At 39.9% G+C, this 18,004-nt stretch overlaps 1 protein-coding gene across 1 annotated transcript; it reads left to right on the forward strand.

Moving 5' to 3' along the window:
* Window positions 1-1,969: 1,969 nt before the first annotated feature.
* LOC119890268 (cadherin-related family member 5-like) lies at window positions 1,970-17,864 on the forward strand. Its single transcript, XM_038701446.1, is given in 15 exon segments — window positions 1,970-2,196; window positions 4,052-4,224; window positions 5,311-5,370; window positions 5,565-5,604; window positions 5,607-5,653; window positions 5,739-5,825; window positions 8,204-8,308; window positions 8,396-8,581; window positions 9,155-9,245; window positions 10,957-11,054; window positions 11,204-11,410; window positions 12,676-12,789; window positions 12,879-12,945; window positions 13,502-13,662; window positions 14,908-17,864. Coding segments are annotated over 15 exon segments (2,109 nt in total). The 5' UTR covers window positions 1,970-2,105; the 3' UTR covers window positions 15,490-17,864.
* The last annotated feature ends 140 nt before the right edge of the window (window positions 17,865-18,004 follow it).

An 18,004-nucleotide genomic window follows, 5' to 3' on the forward strand; every position in this document is an offset into this window, starting at 1 on the left:
CCTTTTTCACTGACAAAATTCAAATAATTAGACAAGCAATCAGTGCCTTCACATCAAGTACAAGATGTTGTCCCTGTGTCCACTTAAAATCAACTCAAATAGCATGACTCAATTTGACAACTGGCCCTGAAAACTGCAGTCATTAAGCTACTCTTAAAAAAGAACAATTTAGACACATCACTAATGAACATTTATAAGCCTATATAAATAAAATGCTGTTGGCCAACAGCTGAACAACTTCTTGACAGTAAACATCTGTTTTGATGTCTTCAAGTCAGGATGACGATCACACCACAGCACTGAGACTGCTATTGTTGAGGTCTGCATATAGTTAGTCTTGCCAGGATAAATAAAGTTGTATTGAAAATTGAAATTGAGGATCTGAGAGTTTCTGATCTTCAGAGCTGAGGCTCCTCCCGGTGGTCAGATGTGAAAGCTACACAGAGAGTCTGTGTGCGCTCAGTGTTAGTGAGGAGCATCTCTGCATGGAAACATAACATATGAGCTTCATGATACTGTGAGCTTGTTGTTCCCACACAGACAAGATGGGGGGGGGGGGGGGGGTACAGCAGTGTGTATGTAAGTGTGTGAGTACTTAGTGCAATGTATGACCGCCTGGTGTGTGCACAGCAGTGCTTTGTCCACATGTGCAGCCATTATGTGTCCCAGTTTGTGCCAGTGTAACTTTCTGTCATTGTTACTGTGTGAAGGATCAGACAGGATGGAGAGGGAAAACATTTTAGACCCGTTAATTTGTGTTTATAATTGTTTTGTTGACCAGAAAAATGCTGTTTCCTCTCTGAACACAAATATAGAAACAAGTGTGTTAAAGGATAAGGCTTCTTATTGTCAGAAAAAATAAGACAAAAAACATCAACATCTCCGTCTCTCAGTACTTTCTCAGACTTCTGTCAAGCACATTGGTTCCTATTGAAGATGTTAAAATGACCTCAAAAATATAAATAAGGCCCCATGCTGACCCCTGTCCGCTGCCGAAAGCACCTATAATGGGCATGTGAGCATCAGAATTGGACCACAGAGCAGAAGAAGGTGGCCTGGTCTGATGGATTACGTTTTCTTTTAGATCACGTGGATGGCCGGGTGCATGTGCATCACATGTGCCAGCGGAGTCTGTGTGATGCTGGGAAACTTTGGGTCCTGCCATTCATGTGGATGTTACTTTGACACATACCACCTACCTAAGCATTGTTACACACCATGTTATTCACTCTTTCATGGAAACAGTATTCCCTGATGGCAGTGGCTTCGTTCAGCAGGATAATGCGCCCTGCCGCAAAGCAAAACAGGTTCAGGAATGTTTTGAGAGACACAACAACATGTTAAAAGGTGTTGACTTGGCCTCCAAATTCGCCAAATCTCAATCCAATTGGGCATCTGTGGATTTGCTGGACAAACAAGTCCGATCCATGGAGGCCCCACCTCGCAACATACAGGACACAGCACACCTTCAGAGGTCTAGTGGAGTTCAGGCCTCGACGGATCAGGGCTGCACATAACATGGCTGAAAAAGGGGGACCTATACAATATTAGGCAGGTGGTCATAATGTTAAGGCTGATTGGTGTAGCTGTTGTGTGCATCATGTGGCCAAAAATCTATCTTGACATATTCGATATCTGTAGGTTTGAATAGTCTTTGTCTATACTGTAACTATAACTGTACCAATGTGTATATTCATGTATTTGTGTCTACATATGTATTGTATGTACTGTATGTGTACATTTTACATCAACAAACAGAGTAATCCAACAACTAACCTGAAGAGTATTTGTCCATGTGAGAAAAGTGTCCAGCTGCAAACATTCCTCTGCTGAATTCCTCCCAGCATGCATCAGGGCCATCAATACAGAATGACCCGTCCAGCTAAAACAGATGCAAGTATTTTAGTAGGAGGCTGCGAGTCCTCTGCTGGCAGGCGCTTGATGCAATATGTGCCCGTAAGATGAAGTCACAAACATTGCAACTGTAGTCGACTCCCACTCGCCGGGCAGCACAGACGGGGCATTATGTGGACGAGTACCAGCTGGTACCACGGGCTCCTCATCCTCCTCGGGACTTCATTTGTTGGTGCCTCTGAAATCAGGACATGGAACTGAAATGGAAGAGCAAACCTGTGAATGTTTTCCTCGGATGCATCGTTGCCGTCTGCTTTTGTACGGTTTGTCCGGCTCAAAGAAGTGAGTAGAGCTCTGATTTCTGCTGTTGAGGGCGTCTTCTGTCGCTGGCGTGGGCAACGGGGAGATATGGATGTTGATGAAGCTGCAGAGTGAGAGAGACAGTTGATGTTTTCTTTCCTTCCTTAAAAGCAGTGGTTCCCAACCTACTTGTGAAGAGGGATTTTTCTTTTTCTGAAGGATTTTTAGAGGTCAAAGAATCCAGTATTTCACAGGGGGAAAAAAAGCAGAAATTAGACAAAAGTCAGAAAAAAATTTTACTCTGTGCAACTTGGGCCCATTGGGGTTCCTGACCTCCAGATTGAGAACCACTACTAAAAAGGACAGAAAATACAGAAAAAACTGTAACTGTTTGAAAGCGTTAATGTTTGAGTATTTTCAGTACACCATAAGAAAAGCCCTCAGTACACTGTGTCAACATGTAGGCAGACATATGACACAATAAATAATTAATAACATTAGAATTTCATTATAAACTAGGTTTAGATTAGGTGTTTGCGCAGTTTAAACAACAATATATAACGTGTTAATTAGTGAGCTTTAGAGGTGCTAGTAGGCGGACTTTGTTACCACTAGCTGTTTCCTGTGTTTATGCTAAGCAAAGCTAACGGGCTGCTTGTGGTAGCTTTGTATTCACCGCACAGGCATGACGATCTTCTTCACTCTCAGAAAGTGTATTTCTCAAAATGTTGAACTATTCCTTTAAAGTACATCATCAAGTCAGGCAGGATTATTATAGAATATTTTTGGCCCTAAAATGTAGAGGGGCCCTGTGTCCAAGTCTAGTAATAAAACATTCACGATTTTAGTTTATAGTCTCACGTGGTATTCTGGGCTGCTGCGTGTACACACAATGATAATGGGGTGGGAGAGCGGGGATCCGGTTCATGCAACTGTGGAAGTACTGCATCTATATACTTTATACAGCCTAATATACTCAGTTTTAAGGTATAATGTTTTAATGTTGTGGCATGAAGAGTTTAGGATATAAACGTAGATGTTATACACATGTATTTGTGTGTGTGTGTGTGTGTGTGTGTGTAATAGGCAGTGGTGGAGGAAATATTCGTCCTTTACTTAAGTAAGAGTACTATTAACACACTGCATTGAAAATGTTTCTTAAGTAAAAGAATATGTACTTAAAGTATTAAAGGTAAAAGTACTCGGTGCAGTAAAATGTCCCCTGTGACTGTTACACTATATATTCTATCGTCAGATTATTATTCCTCGTGCGTTCATGTAAAAGCAGGATTTTACTTTTGTAGTTGTTTAGCTGGAGCTAATTTTTGATTATTGAATGATTACCTTCATTATGGATTAATATGCTGATCTTTGCAATGCTTGCTGTGTCCAAACCTCAACATTATTAACAAACGTTACAGTTATTTAAAGGAAAAACGGCAAATCTTCACACGTGAGAAGCTGAAACCATGAAACGTTTTTACAGGGAAAATTACTTTATTTTCTGTCAATTGACTAATTGATTAATCGTTTCAGCTGTACTTGGACATTGTCATATGTTTTGTGTGCAAAAAAACATATTTGTAAAGTAACTAGTTACTAAAGGTGTCGGATTAAATGTAGTGAAGTAAAATTTATAATATTTCCTTCTGAGATTGGTGGGGTAGAAATAGAAAGAGGCATGAAAATAATATACTCAAAAGTACCTTTGTACTTAAGTACAGTACTTGAGTAAATGTAGTTTCCCAAAGTCAACACACTTGGTAATAATCATCCCTGCATGTTCTGTAGTTCTTTATCTCTTTAGTTCCTGTTTTTTCTTCACACAAATCTTCAACACATTTGATCAGGATCTTGTGAGGGGCCTGATGCTGACTATTACTCTCACCTCTCTCAGTTTGCACGGTTCCTCCGGGCCCCGTGACGGTCCCAGAAAACTACACGGCTGACGTCCAGCTGGTAAAAATCAGCTCCAGCAGTGACGTAATACTTACGGTCTCGGTGAACCCCGAAGATCTGTTCTACCTGAAAGGAAACGCCCTGATGGTGAAGAAAGGACTGGACTATGAGGTGATTATTGTGAAACTGAAACTGGATATGTGAGAGTTTAAAACTGATATTGTAATGGTGATATTGATTTGATTTGAAATATATACCAATACTCTTTTAGTTAAGAATACATTTTTTTCCTGCAATACAGTTTAATTACATGTAATATAAATACACCGACCAGCCATAACATTATGACCACCAACAGGTGATATGAATAACACTGATTATATCATTAATGGCACCTGTCAGTTGCTGGGATATATTGGGCAGCAGGTGAACATTGTGTCCTCGTAGCTGAAGGGTAGGTGAGTGAGTTTGACGTGGACCAAACTGTTATGGCTAGACGACTGGGTCAGAGCATCTCCAAAACAGTCTGCTGTGGTGAGTACTTTTCAAATGTGGTCAAATGAAGGACAAACTGGTGAACCAGTGACATGGTCATAGGCGGCCAAGGCTCACTGATGCATGTGGAGAGCAAAAGCTGGCCCGTGTGGTCCGACCCAACAGATGAGCTACTGTAGGTCAAATTGCTGAAGAAGTTGATGCTGGTTCTGATAACGCACAGAGCATACACAGTGGGGTCCAGGTCTCGACGGGTCGGGGCTGTTTTGGCAGCAAAAGGGAGACCTACATTATGAGCAGGTGTTCTTAATGTTATGGCTGAGTGGTGTAATGTCCTAGCATGAAAAATGGAGGTTATCATTTGTTTTCAAGGTGCAGTTTTGGACACACAGTGGCTCAGGATGAACGACATGTAGTTCAGATTTGTTACAGATCTATGTCTATCTATGTATCTTGTTAAGATTTACTTGCATCATCATAAACTGAAGACACGTTGACGCCCTGTGGTGTGGGACCTGTATAGCCAGGATGTAACAACATGAAGATTGTTGTATTAAATATATCATAGTGTAACTTTAAAATGAACTAAATCAAATTTCAGCATGAATATATTTCATCATTAATTTTAAATCCGGGAAAATGTAACTTCCCACAAGAAAAGTCTTTGAACGTTAATTTACAACATTATGGCAACTTAATTATTATCAGTGCTGGTGTTTAAATTAGATTAATGTCTTTTATGTAATGTCTGTGTTTTGTTAGTCATTGTCCAGTGCAGCTCTGGTGGTGTGGGTGCAGTGCAGCAGAGCAGGCTCCAGATCTGTAAGTACAACAAGTCACATCAAACACAATATCACAAAGAAGCCAAGAATGGATTGTAAACACATTCACAAGCTCAAGACTCTGTATTTCACTTAATTCATGATGTAGACTCTTGCACAATTAAAACCACTATTTCAAAATCTGTGTCTGATTACAAACTGAGCTGATCCGGTCGCTGCTTCGCTGTGTTCCAGGTGAACGAGTCTGTTGAGGTTTTGGTTGAAAATGTGAACGATAACCCCCGAACTTTGCACAAAACCACTTCGTACTAGAAGTGAATGAGGTGAGTAACGTCGGTATCTCACAGCTGCAGAGCAGCATGTTTCAGGTTTGACCTGATGTTGACTCTTGAGTTTGGTCTCCTGCAGCTCACTCCGGTCAACTCCAGCGTTGGACTGATAGAAGCAACAGACATCGATTCAGAGCCGCTGTACTATCGCCTAGAGTCTGCAACGGTAAGAACAAATGTAACTATGTAGTGACACTGGACTGCAGTCGGTGGTTATATTCTTTTAGAGGACAACAATATAAAGAGATCTGAGTGATTTCGGATGGAAATACCAAAAATATATGTACGTTATGTTTATTTGTTAATCTATTAGGGATAATGCTCATTAATAAATGTTGACATTTTAGTAAATGATAAAGCTCAGCAGCTAATTTGCACTCAGAATCCTGATGTAATTAAAAGAGCTCTGTCTCTTAAGATGGTGGTTCCCAACCTGCAGGGTGGGACTCCACACGGGGTCCCTACGAATGTCTTGGGCTGCGTTCAGACAGCAGGCCATAGTGACTAAAGTCTGATTTGTTTATATTCTGATTTGTTAAGCATTAAGGCTTGAGGGTCACAAGGTGATTGATAAGAGGGAGAATATATCGGTGATTAAAATTTGAAAACTCAAGGTTGACATAAATTGCTAAAGAAGGTCTAAAAAAAACTAATGAGTGAACACTTAAATTTAGAATATTTTATATCACAATTCAGTTTATTTTTTGTAAAATAGAAAACCATCCCCAGTCCTACGGCTCTGAATGTGAGGGGGGGCTGAGTATACAGGGTACAAACACTACTACTTTACTACTACTATATTGTATGTTATGCCCCTGATACTGTTACCTCTGCAACAATCTGAGAAGAAGTCTGAGACCAAACTCTGTGACGGGGGGGGGGGGGGGGGGTTTGGTTAGCCAAAGCTATGGAGATCAAAATCACATGACTTCTCAAATGTCCAGTCACATAAGGGTGGAGCAATCATCAAACAGGAGGCACCTTGTGTAAAGACAACCCAATTGTCAGTGACAGAGTATATGGGGTTGATTGTTTTTATGTAGTTTGTATGATGCTTTGGCAATATTGTTACACATTCATGCCAATAAAGCTAATTTGAATTGAATTGGAGTTTTGACAAACTTGATATTAAGGATTATAAATTAATTTTTTTAAATAAAACAATCTTTTGGCCTATTGTGCTAATAAAATGTTTGTCCATCAAAAATTAATATAACTTTGTATTTTTAAACTATATATAGTATGGATATAATGTGGTTTTGAAAAGTGGGACAGTATGATTAACCAAATGTGGGACAGTTGTAAAGTACTTCAGTCACTCAAAAAAGTGCCCCACTACACTTGAGTGACTGACGTACTTTACAACTGTGGGTTGTGGGACAAATGTAAGTTGTTTTTTTTTTGTTTTGTTTTTTTACAGGGTTTTAGTGGTCTTATGCACAATACACGTTTAAGGCCATGGGAAATTGTTATTCTGGATGGAGGTTTGAAGGCTTTTTGTGGTTGTGTGTGTGTGAAGGGAGTAGGTGTCTTAAAATAAAAATTATATATTATACATTATAATAAAAAAAAATCTCTGAATTTAAAAAACAATAAAGCCAATCCACTTAATTTTAGTGGCGACAGAGAGATTTTCACACAGAGAGCGATAGCCAGAATCAGGGAAAGGATGAGAGAGAAGGCAGGATAAAAGGCATTGTTTGTGTTTGTTGTGAAGTAAAATAAATTAGAGTCAGGAATTCTGATTGTGCATTTAACTCTTTTTCTATCTGCATAACATCACATAGGCCTGTTATAACAGTTGCTTAATTTCTCATAATTGCATCAAAACTATCATTATCATATAGACAGACTATTTGTTGATGTTCAGTTAGCAATGTTTCATTCATCCATAACCGAGAGAATTACTAACTTAAGAAAATTCTTTTAGATTTTACAGGAATTAAGGTGATTTTATTTTTTTTTAATAATGGACTTTCAGTGTCCGACATTAGGAAGTTGCCGATTGTCTCAAAGAATTTACACTAAGAGCACCAATATGTCTGTCATTTCCTTCAGGAATGTGTTATCTGCATATTCTCTTTTGATTTGATTAGAACACATGCTAAACTTTTTAAAATGGTATTGGGTGTTGATTTAATACATTGGCTTCACGTCGCAAGATGCCACAGAATTCTGATGTTACTTTCTTTTAAGCCAAACACTTTAGGAACCGCTGCCTTCAGATTCCAGTGTGTTATGCAGGTGACATTTAGACCTATGTCCTATTAAAAACCAGTGAGGAAGGTGACTTCTCTCACCATCAGATGTCCCAAAAAAATCCTTCTCAGAGCCTTGATTCTATTTTTATTTCATTCCTCTTCTGTTTCTATATCTTTATTTGCCTGAGTTCATGTTATTGTCGTGGTTTTAAACGTGTCGACTTGTTGATCATGTAAATCGCTTTGAAACTTTGTTTTGAGAGATGCTGTATAAGAATACTTTATTATTATAATATTATTTAATCTTGTATAATATCTTCCTTTTCTCTGTCTGTTAAAGCAGGATAAATATTTCCGCCTGGAAAACATCAACACTCCAAAGATACTTGTTAAAAGCATCCTGGACTACGATGTTGTACAGAAGATCTCTCTGATTTTACATGTACAGGTACAGTAATCGGTAAAAAAAACAACATCAATGTGGCCGTTTCTCTTTTTTACCTTTACCTGTGAAATGTGTCGCATCATGTTGCAGGACACGTTCAATGGTTCGGCTTCCAACGAGCCCTTCTTCACATCCGTGGCCACCATCACGGTGCACGTGAAGGACATCGATAACCGGCCCCCGTGGTTTCAGCCTTGTTTGAGGACCAACTTAGGAATCGCCAAACTGTGTGTGAGCTCCGGCTACAGAGGCAAAGTAAATCTCACTGAGAAGGAGGCGAGTGTCTGAATTTATAAAGTTTCACCTCACAGATTTGTCCCCCCTCACTTTTATAGTTTCAGATTGGTTCTCTTACTAAAATTTCTCTGAACTTTGTCCTGCCACCACAGTCCAGATAAGAGAAGATCAGAGTTGATAAAAATATTGATAAAGTCATCTGTGTCATTACTTTACAATTAAGGCAAGAGGGTGCTGCAGCGAGAGCTTATCAGACTACCTTGCCCTACCTTGTTGGTGGATTCAGCTTGAAAGGAATAACTACAGACACTATCTGGTGCTGGAAAAACTACTTCCACCTCCACTGCTTGCTTTTTCCCCCCTATTCGCCTAAAAGACGCTTTAATGGATCAGCAATTAAAGATAAGACAGTAAATCACAAAACTCCTTGTTATAAATAATACAACATTCATCTTCATGTGCATCATTATCCACATACTTTTAGCCATGTACTTTCAAAGGCTCCACCAAACGTAGCCTTTTTTTCTCCTTGAATTTAAAGGACACAGCTCTACAACCCTCAATATCCCCACCAGTTGATTAAGGATTATTGATGATGGTTTTAATCCACAGGAGGGGCCGTTAGTGCTGGAACCTGGTCCGGTGTTCGCCAGGGACGGGGACAAGAACAGGAGCGAGCAGATCAGCTATAGAATACTCCGAGGTTTGAATTGAACATAATTTATTTACATGAATTATAGATTTTACTGGTACTATATAATATACTTTTATAAACCATCAGTTACGAAGTGCTAGATAAAAAGGAAGGATTTGCCGTGAAAATGAAACAAACAAAAAGAGTTGGCAGTGCTTCCTTTTTATGGGCTTTTACTTCCTTTAATCAGGAAACATTTTAAAAAGTTCAAATCTTAAAGGCCCTGAAAACCTATTTTCTCAATCGGCTCCTTGCTGTTGGCAACGGGGTCCTACACAAAGTTAGAACATTTGTTTTTTTCACATGACAGATTTCTGTCTTTTGTATTTTTCTCACTGGTTTGAAGAGGACTGGGTTCAGTTGAAATAAGGTGAAATAAGCTGCTGTTGCCAATCAAATCTGATCAATACACATCCACATAGTTCTGATAATCAACATTAATGGATCTTTTTCCAGGCTTCAACCATAATTGTTTCTTCTATAGTTATACTTCTTTGTTTATGAACATTTGATGTTGGACATTAACAACTCAACAAGTCCTCCAACCTAAACGACAACATAGGTCGTCTTAAGCAACCTACAAATACCATTCATACCAGCGTATCCTGCAATAGTGCCCCTACAGGTGGCGTTTCACTTCCTGACTGGACCCACGTTGCATAAATCATGTTACCTAATTGTTAAAGGGTTAGAATCCCCCTTAGGGTTAGAATCCCCCTTAGGGTTGGAGTCCCCTTAGGGTTGGAGTCCCCTTAGGGTTAAAGGGTTGGAGTCCCCTTAGGGTTGGAGTCCCCTTAGGGTTGGAGTCCCCTTAGGGTTGGAGTCCCCTTAGGGTTAAAGGGTTGGAGTCCCCTTAGGGTTGGAGTCCCCTTAGGGTTAAAGGGTTGGAGTCCCCTTAGGGTTAAAGGGTTGGAGTCCCCTTAGGGTTGGAGTCCCCTTAGGGTTAAAGGGTTGGAGTCCCCTTAGGGTTGGAGTCCCCTTAGGGTTAAAGGGTTGGAGTCCCCTTAAGCCTCGTTCACACTACACAATTTTTAGCCAGATTTGCCACTCGGTGAGCTCGGCGACCGTCAGGCTGTGGTCGGGTATAAATCAGCGGTTGATCGGCGGTCGCATGAAAACGGCTCCCTGATACCTCACTGACGTCTGCCAGATATCTGGAATAGTCGGCCGACTCGACATCCACATCCAGCCTACTTTTTCACCACCAAACACGTTTCACTCCTCTCCAGCTCTATCTGTAGCTCAGACAATCCCTGCTACCTGCATGTGCCAATCCATTCTTTCACCCAGATTCTTTGTAATTGTTATCTTTATAATAATAATAATAAACAGCCCTTTCATGTGCAGGTTCGCACATTTCCCGTTTCAAATTTCACTGTGTTTTCTTGACAAAACGTGGTCTCTGCCAAACTACGGGTGACAGAGTCCTTGTCAGCTCGTGTAGTGTGTGTCCCCTGTCACCAATCAGTCAGGTAGTCAACAAGTTTGTCAACCACAATTATATTAGTGAGGGTTGGCTCAATACAGACTCCTCAATGAGTGGAATAAACACTCTAAAATAAAATAAATAAACTGAACATTATAACCTTAATGAAGGAAGCGTTATGACAAGACTGTTGTATTGCTTATGTGAGCTGGTCCCTCTGAATGATGCGCTGAAGAAATTATGTGGCGTTTGCTTTTGGTCGTTTATGCTTACGGTGTGTTCTTTCATCATCAGGAAATGAGGGAAATATTTTCCAGATTGATGAGGAAACGGGGAACATCACCATGGCTAAAGCTGCTGACATCGTCGGCCCAATAACCCTTACTGTTCTGGTAAAATAAAAATTTTAGATAGATATTCAATGGAAAAACAAACAAATTAAGCTTTTTAGTTACTGCAAGACAAAGAAAGAATCCTTAATTTAAATTAAGAGAGGCATAAACTTGGATAAAACTTTGGTCTCATTCTGCCGGCACATCAGGCGTCGCAGGTGACCAACAGGGATCAGTTCGCTGTGACGCAGGTGACCATCGAGGTGATGAAGAAGAGCAGGAACCCTCCTCGCTTTGAGAAGGAGCGATACGAAGGATTTATCTACAGCAACTCTGTCCCTGAGAGCATGATCCTCAGAGACCGAAGCACCAACCGGCCCTTCAGGGTCCGAGCTCGGGACGAGGACTTCGCCGCTGTGAGTGATCTTTCTGTGTGTGTTGATTTTAATAATTACTACTAATATTGGGTTTTCACTGAATTTCAAAACTAATCTTGTTATGAACCTGTTTTCCAGATATCCTTTAGTTAATCGCTGAATTAGATAAATATGAAAACCAGCTTGTCACAATACTGTCCTGATTGGTTGGACACTTGACTGTTGATTGATTGAGTTTAAGTGAGCCAATCACTTACCAAGTACTGTAAAACACATTTTTAAATTACATTAAATTTAAGCACTCAGAAGATCATTTTTAAAAGTGTAATCTGTAGTGAAATGACAATGACAATCCTCATACACCATAAAAAGGCTCTCTTCCCGACCCTGATCAGTATTTCTATATTAAACCTGCAGTGCTGAACTTTTCTCTTCCTTATGACGTAGAGGCTCTGTCATAGTGAGCTGCTTGTTCACTCCTCCTTCAGCTCAGCTCTTGCAAACCAATCATTGCTTTTTGGCGTAACCTAACCGGTTCACCAGCGAGGGAACATCGCCACATACATCAGATGTTAAAACTCTGGTGTACTGCGAGTAGAGAGAGATTTGCCTGGCGGTGATCAGCATTGTGTGAACTCATTTGGCAAGGACTTGACATCATTCATTTATACGTTAAAGTCCCGCACTCCAGCTCTAACAATGGATCAGTATAGTTTGTGTAATGTGAAAAGGCATATATTGTAGTGGAAACCCACAGCTAGGCCTAATTATCGCCAACTTTGAGGTTCTTCATAGCTGTTTGGAGCATTTTTGCATCTTTCAGTTAATTGTTTTGGTTTTACAGCCCCAAGCTTTTAGCTTTCATCCGCATCAGGCAGCTGTTTTCAGTGAGGAAACCCAGTGGTGGAGACCAAAAATAACACCAAACTCAGCTCTAGCTTTTGTACCTCATTGCTTTGGTTCTCATCTATGATGTTGTCAGCTTTCAGTCTGTAGGTTGCTTTTTTAAGAAAACCACCTCAGACAACCAAAGCGTACTTCTGGACAGTGTCTGTGTCTAAACCTAGAAGCTAAAGAGCCAGATAATTTTAAACTGAGCTAAAAGGGCAAAATGGTCATCAGGTTAACACACCTGTGTCTCCAAATGAAAGATAATGTTTCTCTGTGTCCTTCAATGTGAGTTTGCTAACCCATTAGCCATAACATTGATAGTTGGTATCTATCTGCCCCCTAGTGGTCAGAAATCACTAAAATCAGCTTTAAGTGGCCTTCAATAATTTTATTTTTGCATTTTTGTGTGTCAGGGTACAAATCCAGATGTAAAGTATGAAGTTCAGTACAGCAGCTACGTCAACGTGACTGCAGACGGTTTTGTGATCCTGAAGAGAATTGTGAAGACGGAGTCCTTCGCGCTTCAGGTGACTTTTTTTTTTAAGTCAAGCACAATAAATATATCTTTGCTTACATTTACTGATATTTTAAGTTATACTTTTTTTTCTGAATACAGCTCAGAGCAGTGGACGCAACAACAGGGGAATTTGGAACAGCTGCCCTCTCTGTTCAGGTCATACCTGGTAAGATCATCACGGCTATTCTCTGGGATATTGACGGATTAGTGAGTAAATAGCCACTTTAAAAGCTGTGTGTGTGTGTGTATGTATGTGTATATATATATAGTGTGTGTGTATATATATAGGGGTGGTATCATGCTGTACTGCTTATGGTTGGGTAAGCTTAAGGCGCCACCTGAATTGCTATCTTATTCCATTTTATTGTAATACCATAACCTTCCACCTTTTGTGCATTTTTTTTATATTTCGGCTTTTGTTTTCATGGATTGTTTTTCTTTAATTGTATTTTGTCATCTAAAATTTTTTAAATATATTTTCCTTTTATGTTCATCGATATATTTATATTTCTGCTTTTATCTTCTCATCAGTACATATATAGATTATATTACTAGCTAAAACTTCTATTTAGGATTAGTCATGTGCCTATTTTTTGTTAGCTTAGATGCATGTAACTAAACTTTAAATGTCACAATGCATTAAATTATTTATATATTCAAATGAGCGGACCTGGGTAAATCCTAATGATGATGTTATGTCATTCATCTGTCCTCACCTGCAGCGGTGGCCATCCCGTCTCCCTCAAACGTCGGCTACCGTCCGGGCGACATGGCTCTTCTGGGTCTGGTCATGGCAGCTCTGCTGGTCCTCTGCATCATTGTGATTGGCTTCTTGATTTCCCGCTTGTATAAGGGAAACGCCGGCATGGACAAAATATGTGAGGTCAGTGAAGAGTTTCTCATGTTTTCAGCATTTTAACACCACAAATGCATCTTGAGGAATGTTTTTTTAAACAGGAAAGGGTTTGTTTGGTTTCCTATTTGTATTATGTGCTGTAAGTGATGGTTGAGTTGTGTGTGTGCTCATATTAAAAGAATTCTTAGATATATTGCATTTATTGCCAAGAGTTGGATGAGAAGATTAGTTCAGTTACCACTCAGTTATGTTAAGAAGTTAAGACATTAAGCTTAGCTTAGAATAAAGACTGGAAAGAGGGAGGAAATTTAGCCTTGCTCCATCCAAAGTGAAAATTATTAACACATTGAATTTTACAAAAATGTAAAACATTGTTTGTGTGTTTAAGTGTAACTGTACTGTCCCTTGATGAACAGTTTATTCATCCGTCCATTACTTCTGTGTTGCATCTCATCTTAAAACCACAAAGTTCTGTTTTATATTTGTTTGTGTACAGCAAAACAAATGAGATCTAACATGTTAATTATTAAAGGTGTTGGTAAACATGTTTAACTTAGGAGAGAGCCAGGTTACCTTTCCCCCCTGCTTCCAGAGCTTATGCTAAGCTAAGCTAATTGGCACCAGGCCCATACATGACGAGAGTAGTATGAAACTTGTCATGTAAATCTCGGCAAGAAACAAATAAGCTGATTTTCCAAAATAATATCTCTTATAAAAGGGAGAATGTGTCTCAAGACTTCCAAGGTAAGTAAAGATTGAATAAAAATAAGATTTAATGATTCCACATTACTGCAGAGTAGTTAGTTCAATAGAGGGAAAAATTACTTTTTAAAATCGGTAAAAGGTCTGAAAGCAAAGTGAAAGAAACTTTAATTCAAAGGTCCTTCAATATTATTGTTCATCTGACTTTCTAAAGAAATATTGAAAATAGCAGTCAAAATAAAAATTTTCCTTTGAAACTATTCATGTTTTTTCTAACAGTTTTGAAGCCTTTATTCTCACTGCGTTACAACAGCACCTCCGTACTGTAACGGTTTAGACGTCAGAAACAGACTCAGCTGTTTAATGCTGCATGTGCAAAACTCCTCCTGTGTGGCTTTGATGAATATTTATCAGCTGAAATCCACAGAAGGGCTCTGTGTTAAAACAGAACAAATGAACCTAGCTCACTCTCTGGAACCACGGTGGCATCTGTAACATTGAACAATGCCTCGATATCCTCCATGCTTCATTAACTGCTGTATTAATGAGGGGCCTCTCTCCTGCCTGTAGTGCCTGGGCCCCTGCCTGAAGTCCGACCAGCCTCGGTCCGGCCACAGGGACTCCCTGCAGTACACCAATGATGGCTTCCAGAATGAGGGCGACGCGAGCCGCGGTGGTGCCAGGCGCTGGAACAACGCTCTGCCCAGACGGAGCACCTTCCCTGGGTCACGAGGCCGGGTCATCCCCCTGGAGAGAAGGAGCCGCCACTGCTCCTCCTGTGGTGTCTACACGAACCACGTCCCCAAGGGGAGCCCCTCAGTGAGACCGTCCAGGAGAGGGAGAGGAGACGGCGATGAGTACAGCATGAGGTCGATCCTCACCAAGCAGAGGAGGAAGGAGGGCCAGAAGACGGTGTGGTTCAAGGAGAGCGAGGACTCCTCTGATATCGAGGTGGAGATTATCCCAGACACTGTGGGCCGGGTGGAGGAGGAGACTCAGGAGGAGCTGGAGGTGGAGATGGAAGGGGTTGTCAGAGACCCGGCAGCCCCGCGGAGAGAGTCTGACGACGGACAGGAGAGCCAAAGCGAGGAGCAGGACCGTGAAAATACCAGCTCAGAAAAAAAGAAGGCAAGTCAGGAGGAAGAGGCCTGACAGTAGAGGTCAAACTGGAGTCGGAGAAAAAGTTCATGAAACTCAGCTGTTTGTTTTCTCGTCGCTTTTTGGAGAAAGCAGCCTACAGGATAGGTCTCGGCAGTCCAGGATGACACTTCCATCATCTCTGGATAACCTCAAGTATAGAGTCAAGGATCCAAAAAGTATTTATTTTCTACTGTGAGTATCTTAGAATACAGTGTCTGAGGTAACAACTTTATACAATGTTTAAAAACACATAGTTCTCACTAGTGTTGGCCAAGCATACACTATGGGATGAGATTCTTCTATAACACTTACGGCAAGTTGACCACTCCTTTTTAAAGGTTAGTCTCTCTTTACAAAACTTATTTTTGTATTGTTATCATTTTTATTGGTAATACATTGTACTCACTAAATTAATTGCTAGAATTGCAGTGATATTGCTACAACACAGTCAGACAGGACAAAAGACACGTTGCAAACCCTGCAGGGTAGCTGAAGAGAGAAAACAAAGGTTAACAATAAACCTTCTGTTGCAAACATCTATTACAGTTTACAGACCCGCACATACCCAGTGTTTCAGTTACTTAAAACACACAATTTTCCTGTGCAATGAGGGATTATTACTGACAATTCAGGTAACTGGGTTAAAAAAAAAAAAAAAACAGGGAGTGGGAAGTGAAACTGGAATTTTCAGGTTCTGTTCCAGAAGTAAAATCCTATTCCCATTTAAATTTATAATAACTTAACTAAAAATCCAGCCAAAACATTACTAAAAGTATATTAGGTGGTTCATTCCATAAATCTGGATAAGGATGGTAACTGAAGGGTGGTTTATTCCGGCTTTAACAAACACCATTTCCCAAATGCTCCCAGACCATAACATTACATTAATTAAGCTGATATATTTTTTTAGCTAAAGTGATTTACAGTTGCTATATAAGTATATGCACACACGCCCCTGGAGCAACTTGCTGGATCTGTCACAGTGGGAGTCGAACCCTATTCTCTCACACCAAAGGTATGTGTCTTATCCACTGCAGCATCACACTTACGCCATCACTGCTTAAAGGTCAGGGCTCAACAGAAGAGGTGAGTTGAGGGTGTGCAATGACAGCAGAGAACAAGAAGAAAGTTGGAAAAATGACTTGAAGACAGCGTTGGTGAGGTTTAAGAAAATGGATGAAAACCAAGTTACGATGTCATAAGTTCCCGCTCTGCCACGCTTGTAAATTTTAACAGGAGCTGATATTTTGTCTTTGTTTAACTAAACTGAAATCACAAAGGTCGTGGCAAATGCTTAAGTGGATGCTCCTGATTTGAATGATGACCGTAAACATCAGATACAAGTCCCCCCCCCCCAACAAAGTTGTAACGCCTGTGGGAATCGTTGCAAATCGATAAGCAATATTGCTTTCTAATAAGGCTCCTTATTTATTTATTTTAAAAGGGTTTGCGAGGGTCGTGACTCACTTGATTATAGATTAATCTGCCCACTATTTTTTAACCAAATAATTGTCTATTAAAACTGTGACCAAATGTGACGTCTTCAAATCTCTTGCTTTGTCCAACAGTTCAAAACCCAAAACATTTTATTTAATCTAACACAAGACAAGGAGATGCAGCAAATTGTCACATTCGAGAAGTGCCGACTTGCTAATAAGTTATTAATAACTTCTAACACGACGTCAGCAAAAGTTAGTGAGTCGTCTGCAATTATCAATGTTAATAAGTCCAGTGGTCAAATGGTTTGTTGGAAACGTCTACCTGATGAACTAAAAAGACACAAGTGTTGTTCCTATTAACACACTGTAAAGCATTAGTAATTATTAACCATTAATAAACTTGACATCAAAAGGATGCCTTTTTAGAAAGTGGTAATTATCGGTTATTGCAATGTTGGATTTACAGGATTTTTATTATTGTTTTGATGATGTATCGATTAGTCAAGAACAGACATGCCCATCTGCTTATTTTGTTTGTTTCCTAATTGAATTTTCAGGATCTGTACTACACAGTTTACAGTACATCAATTAAAATGCAAAAAGTACCGTGACGAAAGATTTGATCTACATTATCCACTCCTACGTGTCACCGGCAGTCAGGTCAGGAAGTCAGCTGACAACCAACAGGCCAAAAACTGATGATTTCACTCTGCATACTATCTGTACATGCTTTACTAAACTGAACCAGAAGTGTCTGGAAGAATATATGTGAAGACAAACTTATTTACCGAATACTAAAACAGGTGGGATGTTTTTATGTGGACTGTATTTTATTGAGAATGTTTAGTAAAATAACTACTTTTATGGATAAATCTGTGTATAGTTTACTTTTTGTACATTGAAGTGATTGATGAGTGTTTAAGGGAATAAAAGTTTGAAGGAATCTTGTGATTGCCTCGCTGGTAAACTTAATTTTTCTTGCACACCAATTTTGATTTTTTGGGGGGGGGGGGGCACACTTCTATTTGGAAGAGATTTTTTTTCTTGCAGCAAGCTGGATGAGAACATTGATACCCTCATGTCTGTCG

This window comes from Micropterus salmoides, unplaced genomic scaffold, assembly GCF_014851395.1.
Source record: "Micropterus salmoides isolate LMB-PRFRI ecotype aquatic unplaced genomic scaffold, ASM1485139v1 Ms_hic_scaffold_6, whole genome shotgun sequence".
NCBI lineage: Eukaryota > Metazoa > Chordata > Actinopteri > Centrarchiformes > Centrarchidae > Micropterus > Micropterus salmoides.